Source organism: Dermacentor silvarum, chromosome 1 (genome assembly GCF_013339745.2).
Source record: "Dermacentor silvarum isolate Dsil-2018 chromosome 1, BIME_Dsil_1.4, whole genome shotgun sequence".
In the NCBI taxonomy this organism is placed as follows: domain Eukaryota; kingdom Metazoa; phylum Arthropoda; class Arachnida; order Ixodida; family Ixodidae; genus Dermacentor; species Dermacentor silvarum.
Window position 1 is genome coordinate 39,711,316 of NC_051154.1, and position 10,186 is coordinate 39,721,501.

Consider the following 10,186-nt stretch of genomic DNA (forward strand, 5'->3'; position numbering starts at 1 on the left):
CGAGCTGAACAGGGCCGCCTGCCAGCCCTCCCACATTGGCTGATTATTATGGCAATACTGCTATTTTGCTGACAAGCCCATGCCATATGTTATAATTCTGCCTCCTGGCCACAAAAGGCACACTGTGCCGAAAACGATTCGGGCTCAGTGGCGTGAAGCTTAGCTGGATTATTAAACGGCATAGTTTGTAACCGACGGAGGTGACACACTTGCGAATTATTAAGACCCTTAGCGGGCCCCGGGAGTGTCTGCCTCTCAAGGCGCAAATACTGTAATATCTCTGAGTATGTTGTTAAGTCAGCAAGGGAGGACGTCGTAGAAGGATCTCAGGGCAGAAAAGCTCGGGCCGAATCATGTGAACGCGCGTTTCCCTCAGCCCCCTGGTGAACTGCTACCCATATCAGCTGCTTCCGTGCAGCTTGACTCAGAATTTTGCAGGCCAGTGGCGTGATTCCACCACGCATATAATTTCTATAAGCCGCCTGCGAATCTGTAATAATGTAATCCGATGCGGAGTGCGTCGCGACTAGGACTATCGCCACTTCCTCCATAGCCAAGATTTCTCCGTTACGAACTGAAAGCCCGTCTACAGCCTGCATTTGGTGCACCACTGAGATTGACGATATCCCTTTTACAAGAGCCGCAGCGTCCACGGAGAACGCTCCTTCTGCTCTTGAATAGCACTTGTTTGTCATCTTGCTCCTCGCCACTCTTCTCGCTTGATGATGCTCCGGGTGCACGTTTTTAGGAAGCGGAGGCGTGAGGAATTTGTTCCTACACTTCCGGAGAATACCCTGTCGCTCAGCCATTTGTTGGGGAAACCAGATGTTCAAATACTCCAAAACCCTGCGGCCCATCTTGGTTTTGGCCAATTACATTATCCGGCTTGTAAGATGGGCGCTAATCAATTGATCAGCCGTATTGTGTGCTCCCAGTTGTATCAGACGCTTTCGATGCTTTATCTTTCTGTCTCCCATTACCCCTTCCTCAGTGTAGGGTAGCAAACTGGATATCTACCTTCCGGTTAACCTCCCTGCCTTTCGCATCTCATTTATCTCTCTCTCTCTCTCTTTCGATGCTTTCATGGATATACCGATCGCCTTCTTATAAGCTGTCCGAATGATAACGTCCAGGTGGTTTAGATCTCTGTTCCTTATCCGAAGGTACGGGGCCACGTTCACTATTCCTTAGAGAATTAAGGCCTGTATTAACATAAGGGTGTCCTTTTCTTCCATACCACTCACTCTTATTGGTTGGGATCGGCGATATCATACGGACAATTTGCTCGCGCACCGTTCGAAGCTTAGTGATCGCGGCTGCGTTCATGCCCTTGTTGCTGGTATAGGAGGAGGAGGAAACAACTTTATTGAATAGTAGCGGAAAGGGAAGGGGCAGCCAGATCATGAGGGAGGCTAGGTCGCCGTCCATTCCAGGCAGCCCCAAAACCCGGGTCGTAGTGTCTCTACCTCGGGAATATGTGTGTCGTGGACCGAGATTTCCAGCGGTGCAGTATCCCCCTCCCTGCGCAAGACGAGAAGCTCCGAATTGTCCGGGGAACAGCGCAGTCCGCATTCTGCTGCATACTTTTCAACTATGGCGGCAGCCTCCTGGAGGGCCCCCTCCATCTGTCCCAAGTTGCCCTCCGTTGCCCATACTGTCCGCGTAAAGGGATTGCAGAATTCCCATCACGGCCCTAAGTTGTTTAGGCAGGTGCATGAGGGCAACATTGAAGAGCAGTGGAGAAAGGACCGCTCCCTGAGGCGTACCCCTCGAGCCCATTGGTATCGGCTTGGACTTCGTATCAGCAATCTTAATGTGGGCTTGCCTATCTTGCGAGACATCCATGATGTAATTAAAGGTACGCTTTCCGCCATCAGTACCATGCATATTTTCTAGAATCTTGGAGTGTTTCACGTTGTCGAAAGCCCCCTTAAGATCCAACACTAGTATGTATATACTGCTGCGCTCGAACGGGGAGTCGGTCACCTCCATCTTCAACTGCAGTAACACGTCCTGGGTTGACAAGTGTGCCCGAAACCCGAACAACACAGGCGCAGTTGCACCGCCTTCAGCTTCCCTGCGCACGACGTAAGCGAGATTGGCCTCAGGTTGTTGATGTTCACCTCCTTTCCAGGCTTGGTAATAAAGCTTACATTAGCCGTCTTCCACGTCCTGTAGCTTTCTACTTCTCCAGCACTCGTTGATGTATTGCGTGAGATTTTCAAGCGCCTGCCGATTAAGATTGGCAAGCAATCCTACCGTCACTTTGTCGTTCCCTAGCGCCGTGCCCCGCCTCAGAGCCATAAACGCCGCCTGTATTTACTCGATCTCGAACTCCCGATCCCAGGTCCGTATTCTCTATACCTTCATACTCCAGTACTGACTCGTTGTATTTCACTGTACAGCGATATTTGCTGGTGAGGTCTGCAACCATCTGCTCGTCCGTTCCCTCTTGAGGTTACGTTGCTGCTCTCCGGGAGACTTGGTAGCCTCTATCAAACATCTAAGAAGAGGCAACGCAGCCTTGGTGCCGAGGCTGCCTTTCATGGAGTCACATTTAGCCGACCAGTTGTTCTTGGCCAAGGTCCATGCCACGTTACTGCCGCGATCTTGATCTCGAGCTTGCAGTTAATCTTTTGCCTCTTCCACCACTGTGTTAGGCCTCTTCTGGCCTCCCATAGATGTAGCAGATGGCTGTCGATAGCTGGAACTTATGAGATCTGAAGCGTACGCGTAAAGCGATCCCTGACTCCCAGGAATGACTCATCCCACTCCTCGTACTTCGGCTGCAACCCCATTGAGTGAGTGAGTGACATAACTTTATTTGAAATCCGGCAATTGGGAGGCCCGGGCCTGGGGCCGCCTAGATGGCCACTGGGAGCTGTTGCTCCCGCACGGAATCCATGGCTCGCTGGACTGCCCAAAGTTGGTCTAGGAGTTCTGAGCTGAGTAGCGTGGCCGACCACCGCGCCCGTAAATTTCCGGGGAGACTGCCATTTTCTGGCCAAGAATAGGCAAATACCCAGTTGCACGTACTCCGTGACCCAAGTTGTCTACTGGGGCACACATTGAATGGCGCATACCCAGCGTCACTGTATGCTTTCGTCCTGCTTGTCTATTCGGGTACATACCTATTCTGGCAAATACCAAACTTCTCTCTTCCTTTTCCTCTTTCAATCCCTTCTCCCCCTTCCCCAGTGCAGGGTAGCCTACCAGGCTCAGCCTGGTTAACCTCCCTGCCTTTTCCTTGTGACTTTTCTCTCTCTCTCTCTCTCTCTCTCTCTCTCTCTCTCTCTACCTATTCTGGGGCATTGGCCTAAAATGAGCACGTACCCAGTGGCCCAAGTTCTCATGCAATAGAGACAGCAGCACACCAAAGGGGGATCAGTATCCTAAGAATGCTAATTGCGCTAAAAATAAATACGCTATGAGCGAAACAAACTGATAAAGGTACATCTGAAGCCTATGTTTAAAACGGAATACAGGCACAACACAAATATTTTGACTGATAAAGTGGACTTGTCATCATCAAGTGAAGTCCTCTGGTTCCCTTGCTTTGACACCCGATCTATTGCTTCAATGCACAGACTATCTGTTATCTGATCTATGCATTAATGCATCAGTGTATTGTTACCTTGTTTTTGTTGCTGTTGTCGTTGTTGTAGTTGCCGGCTCAACACATGGCTCATACCCACGATGGAGATCGGCCACACAGGAGGGGATAAAAAGTACACCCAACAAAGAACAAAAAAGCAATAAAAAAGGAGGCATTGCGCAATTTAGTAAGCATAACAAAGTTCTTATAAATATTATGTCATAAAATAACTTAATTTGCACCACACTCGGCCCCCCAAGCAACATAGCCAACCTTCCACACACTTCAGGGCAGCTATAGTACGCAGAGCAAGTAATGCACACGATATACCTATCATTGGTACCTAACCGACACGCACCAAATGACTTTGATGACCAAATGAGTTTGATGTTGATAAAGTCATGCCTAGATTAATAGTTGAAAGTACGAGTAACATCCTGCGGAAGGAGCAGAAGCGGCGGCAGGAAAGAAAGAAATTATATATCGCTTCTGGTTCGTTACAAAAAGAACATGGGTTAATAATACAGAAACTACATCTACGAAGGTGAACATGTAGACACGGAACTCGTGTTCTCATGCGATTCAGATAAATTCGCGTTCTGATGAGATACATTTGATACAATTGTAAGTGTTGGAAATCATCATCGGAAAAAGGAGATGCTGATTCATCGCACTTTCAAATAAAAGCCGTTTAAATCTAGCTCGTGTAGTACAAAAAAATTACGCCATCTTCCCGTAGGGGAACCCTAAGTAGTATGCGAAGCAGCCATGGGGTCGACTCAAGTTCCCATTAGTTTTCAGTTAGTCGTTTCCGTTAGATTGAGGTCCGTAGCTACCGGCTTCGCGAGCCCGAAGTTCGGGATCGGCCTGTTGCCGCTGCCGTTTCGTGGCAGCGGCTCGAGCCCTCTTCGCGGCGCTGTCCACGGCCCTGACACTGGCGTTGACGCTGGCGCTGTCCGTGGCACTCATCGCGGCGTTGCGGGAGGAGAATGAGAGGAGCGGAGCGCGCGCGCGCGTCATACCGCGAGCTACAGTGGCGCCCCCCAGCGGAGTATGCAGTGCCTACCGTCGCGCCTCTAACCTAAGCTGCTTCGCATTATCGCGCGCGGAGCCGCAGGTGTTGCCACTCGTTGCGCAATCCGGAGAGGAGAGGAGCGTCGGAGAGGAGAGGAGGAATGCCAAGAGGAGAGGAGATGAGACAATGAGAGGAGAGGAGGCGGAGGAGGATGCGCATGCGCAGTGCGAGTGTGGACGCCGCACGGCGGATGGACGAAGGGAGGGAGTGACATAGCCCCGACCATAAGCTGCTTCGCATCTAATAAAATTTTATTGCGATAGCAATTATATGGACACTTCAACCGGATTTCTGCCGTCGCCGTCGCTGTCGCCGTGAGGTTCCCTATAGATAAAATCTTCGCCGCGCGCCGTATGCCCGAGCGGAAGCGTGCGGGGACGCGCGCTATAACGGAGAGCGAACGCACTTAATCTCCCACGCGCAAGCAAGGAAGCGGGAAGCCAGCGCCGGAGGGAGCGGGGGGGGGGGGGGGTGGCGCACTTCTACTCTGCCAACAACCGCGTTCGTCGCTCGCTCGCACCGTCGCTTATCTCCACACGGCTCTGACCTTTATGCGCCGTGCATTCGCCGCTCAGTTTCCGTTGAAGCGATAGACCGCACGTACCTTCGCCCGCTGCTGCGGCGTATGCGCTTGCTGCCAGCGTTTTGACAGTCGTCTGCAGTCATTCACTGTGATCTATTCATGTTTGTTAGTGCGAGCTCACACCACGCTTGTTCAATCAGTTAGTAATAGTCGGGCCACATTTTCCAACGCACGCTACACATGCAATGCTGCCCGGGTCGGCAGTGCAGCGCTACAAGTGTGTCCCTTCGCACGCGCTGCCCACGGGAAGCGCTTCTCATCAACGCCACCGTTTCACACGCGCCTTCTCGTGGTCATCGAGTCTCTCTTCATGTCGGTCTACTTACGCCGCAGCACACCTGCTTACTTAATCAGCTCATGTTTACTACAATTCATATTGCTACCAAAGCCGCTCACCTTACTTCGTATGGCATTGCTGTGTTGCTATCGCATTCATTGCTTCGCCCTTAGGGCGAAACTGTGACATTTTTTTGAGGAACATTTCAAACAGGGCCTTAAATGATGACGATGCGAGAGAGTCTGCGACCTCCTTTAAGGAAGATTCCAGTGTGTCCGAGGACTCACATAAAGCGAACTTCAGACATACTGTTCGGAACGATTGTCAAAAATACACGCAGCAGAGGCGAGCGCCTAGTAGTGGCGTAGAGGCTAAATGTGCAGAGACCGAAATAACATCTGTAATAACTATTACCTTTGATTTCTAAGCACACAACTTTCTGATGGCCAATGCAATTGCCAGAAAGTTCTGCGGGAAAGATTGGGGTGTACTCAAGCAGACGGGGAGTGAAAGACTAGCTGAGTGGAAAAGATGCCAACCACCGCCATCTCTAAACTTTGAGTTGCGTCCGTGGAAATAGCAGACTGACAAAAAATCGAACGAACTGATCCTGAAGGAGACCTTCAAACACACGCGCAGGTTGAAATTTTGCGTGTTCTTGAAAAAACATAATGAAAGATCAATTCAACCTGTAATGAATTTGAACTTACACAAATAAATCACGGCATGATAACCTGTTCAACACTGCTTCTTCCTCTTTGTATAAACTAGAATATTATAGCTCACCGCGTTTGTTGCTGCTGCCATTCATGCTGTCGTCTTTCCATCTCTTAACCATACACCTGTAATTTCTAGATAACCTGTCCAACACTGCTTCTTCCTCTTTGTCTAAACTAGAATATTATAGCTCGCAGCGTTTGTTGCTGCTGCCATCCATGCTGCTGTCTTCCCATCTCTTAACCATACACCTGTAATTTCTAGGTTCTTCGCTTGGGGCTCGGTCTTTAGCTATAACAGAGGTACCGCAATAAACACTAAATAACGCTGCCGGCGAAGACGAAGACGACGACGGTGAAGTCATGGCGTCGGCGTCCACAATAGATCCTGGAGACCTTTAGGGACCCTTTTTGAAAGGGCGCCGGGCTGAATGGCGGTGCGTTGTCTTTTCACCTCTGCACGTATCTCTAGAACAGCGCTGACCGGCTGTGTACTGTGGTTGGGTGCGCAGGCGGTGCCACGGCAGCCGAGCCAGCCGGCGCGCCCGGAAGCCCAAGAGACGCGCCCGTGGGCGACAGCGATGGGATGAGCAGGTACCGATGGTGGCGGCCAGCGCTCTGCTGATGGTGCTGTGCGCGGCGGTGGCGGCCGCGGTGGCCGCCACCGTGGACGGCGTGCTCGTTCTGGGACGCGATGGTCTATGGCACAGCGACGAGCCGGTGTCCGTGGGTCAGCAGACTTCGCTGCTCCTGCTTGGCTCGGATCTGGACCGCGAGCGCGTGAGTTTCACGCCTCGCGACGCCGAGCGCGGAAGCAACTGCGACCATGCGTCCGCGCTGCAGCCGTCCTCCACGGACGGGAACGGTTCCACCACGGTCGTGCTGCCGTGGCGGGGCCGCTGGTTTCTCTGCCTGCGAAAGGGCGAGAACTGGGTGCACCAGGGACCTGCTGTCAGCTTGACTGCGTAAGTGGGCCGCAGGCGGGCTACGTACGCCGTTGATTCAAGCGCGGCTTCGCAGCACAGGTGACCAGGACGTGGCCGTGGTTTCGGGCGTGCGCGGTGGCGGTGAGACGGTGTCCACCAGCAAGGACGGCTTCATGGTGCTACCTGTGGGCGAGGAGGTGCCGCTCCTGCTGCTGGGCTCCAACTTTTCCGAGCGCACGCGCGTCACGCTTACCACGGAGAAAGCGACCCGCGGAGTGCTGTGCCGCGAGCAGGTGCTCATCGACACTTGGGAGATGCGGCCCCTGCACGGCGGCCTGGCCGCGCGCGTCACCCTCAAGCTTCCCCATGCGGGCGAGTACCACCTGTGCGTGTCACTTTCCGGCCGCTGGGTGCACCAGGGCAGCGACCCGCTCGTCACGCTCGAGGGCGAGACAGCGTTCGTGCCTGTCTGGGCCAACCTCGTGCTCATCGGCACTCTGCTTGTCTGGTCCGGTCTCTTCAGCGGGCTCACGCTGGGTCTCATGGCGCTCGACAAAACCGAGCTAAAGGTCATCGAGTCGTGTGGCACTCCCGAGGAACGGGACTACGCGCGCAAAATACTACCGCTGCGGCGTCGCGGAAATTACCTGCTCTGCACCCTTGTGCTCGGCAACGTGTGCGTCAACAGCAGTTTCACCATCCTTCTGGACGGGATGCTGAGCTCCGGCCCCGTGGCAGTGCTCCTATCCACCTTAGGCATTGTTTTGTTGGGAGAAATCATCCCGCAGGCCATCTGCTCCAGATACGGACTTGCCATTGGCGCGCGGACGATACTGATAACCAAATTGTTTATGATAATCACGTTTCCGCTTTCGTGGCCAATCTCCAAGCTGCTGGACTGTGTGCTCGGCGAGGAGATCGGTAATGTCTTCGACCGCGAGAAACTTACCGAATACCTTCGAATCACCAAGGACTACGCGCAACTCGAGAACGAAGAGCTTAACATCATCTTCGGTGCTCTGGAGCTGACAAAGAAAACGGCGGCTGACATCATGACGCGCATCGAGGACGTGTACATGCTTCCGTATGATGCTGTGCTCGACTTCGAGACCATGAGTGAAATCGTCAAGCGTGGCTACACGCGCATCCCCGTCTACGAAGGCACCAAGCAGAGCATTGTGTCCCTCCTCAACACCAAGGACCTGACGTTCGTGGACCCCGACGACGCCATCCCGCTGGCTACTGTATGCAGCTTCTACAAGCACCCACTCAGCTTCGTGTTCGAGGACGAGACCCTCGACTCGCTTCTGCGCGAGTTCAAGAAGGGCCACTCGCACATGGCATTCGTGCGACAGGTGGTGCAGAGTGAAAACCGCGACCCTTCTTACCACGTGACGGGCCTGGTGACCCTCGAGGACGTCATCGAGGAGATCATCCAGTCAGAAATTATCGACGAGACCGACGTCCTCAGTGAGTTATATCATCATTCGTAGTTCTGGTGCTGTCAGAAGGAAAGCAAACGCAACGCAGAAAAACGGCCACGTTGCAGCGAAGCAGCCGAAATTCGTTGGTGCACAACAGCGTATACGAGGTGGCAAATGAGCGGCACCTCTCCGTAGTTTTACACATGTGTGAATGAGTTTATTTTACGGCACCATGTTCATTTACATTTGTTTCGCGTATCCTTGTAGAAATCCGTGACGAGTGAGTACTCTGATGGCACTCTTTTGCAACTTGTTTCTCTCGTAGTCACTCCTTGTGACAACTGCAGAAAGGATGCACTTGGAACTTCTTGTTTTCTGGTTAAGCCTCTTCCATTGCCTGAAGGCTCTTGGCGAGCGAGTGCTCGCGGACGCGGATATTCGCAGATGTGGAGATCGAGGTATCTTACCACTCGCTCAATGTGGCAGATGTCAAAGCAACATCATTAATGGCGAGCGCCAAACCATTCTAGTCAGCGAAAACAGCTCGAAACGTCGCAGGCCCCTTCGGCGTCCTAAATGCCGGAGCCGAGTTGTAGCAGGCCAACGGCAACTATACGTCGTGAGTTTCGCGACGTAGAAGACGGAAGCACGTCGTTTCACGTCATGAGAAACCAAGAGATTTTCTCATTCACTAGTTTTCTCGTTCTGAGGACTAAGAAAACAGCGTTCTTTTTTTTTTCCTTTTTGACTTAACGAAATAATGCAAAACAATAATTGCTGCAACGACATGGCAAACACATCAATTGAGAAATATACATGAATGCCTAAGCGCTTTTAAGGCGGCAGCCACGTCCCTAAGTGACGTGCATTGTGAACACGAAATATGCAAACGTAGATGGAAGGACATGAAGTGCTTCTCCAACCTTCGCACTGCGGTTATGTTCCTCGCGTTCACCGCACACCACAGGGACCCAGTTCACAAACTTAGCCTAGAAACACCTCCTGTCATCTCGCTACATTTTCTTCTCAATGAGACCTCTCCGTAGTTTTGTCATTGGCGAACAACCAGTCATTAGTGACCAACCGAGTCATTGGAGATATGGCATACCAACTATGCTCCGTTTCATACACCAGGTGCAACGCTCTGGAAGCTGCGCAAGTAGTACGGTCACCAAAATTTATCAGCCGCGTCTGCTCGCGCGAGCATGCATGTCAGGCTGCCGCGACGGGCAGCAAATAAAAAACAACGAAAAGTAAATTGATCTAAAACAACGTGTTAGCAGCCGTATGAGTACATGGTTTGTTTGTTCCTAAGGGTAAATTCTTTTTTTTTTCTTTTTTCATTCGAGACTGAGCTTATATAACGAATATTTTCACGAAATATCGGTCAAAAAACACCGAACTATTTCTAAGTGCGAACGCAGCCACTGCAAAAAGTATCTCTAATCTCTACAGCGTTGCACGTGATGTATGAAACGGAGTATAGCTCCACTGCAAGCTGGAAATGAAATTTGTTGCATTTAAAAAAATTTGCGTAGCTTGCACGGGAGGCGCAATGCTAAAGAGACAGCGGAGCTGATGGGCACCTAG

At 51.8% G+C, this 10,186-nt stretch overlaps 1 protein-coding gene across 2 annotated transcripts in view; it reads left to right on the forward strand.

Moving 5' to 3' along the window:
• Nucleotides 1-10,186, forward strand: part of LOC119460900 (unextended protein) — a 66,037-nt gene that overhangs the window by 53,344 nt on the left and 2,507 nt on the right. For both annotated transcript variants that reach the window (XM_037722025.2, XM_049666830.1), the window contains exons 2-3: nucleotides 6,759-7,211; nucleotides 7,267-8,642. In XM_037722025.2, coding sequence (XP_037577953.1) covers nucleotides 6,759-7,211; nucleotides 7,267-8,642 — 1,829 coding nt within the window. The remainder of the gene's footprint in view (nucleotides 1-6,758; nucleotides 7,212-7,266; nucleotides 8,643-10,186) is intronic.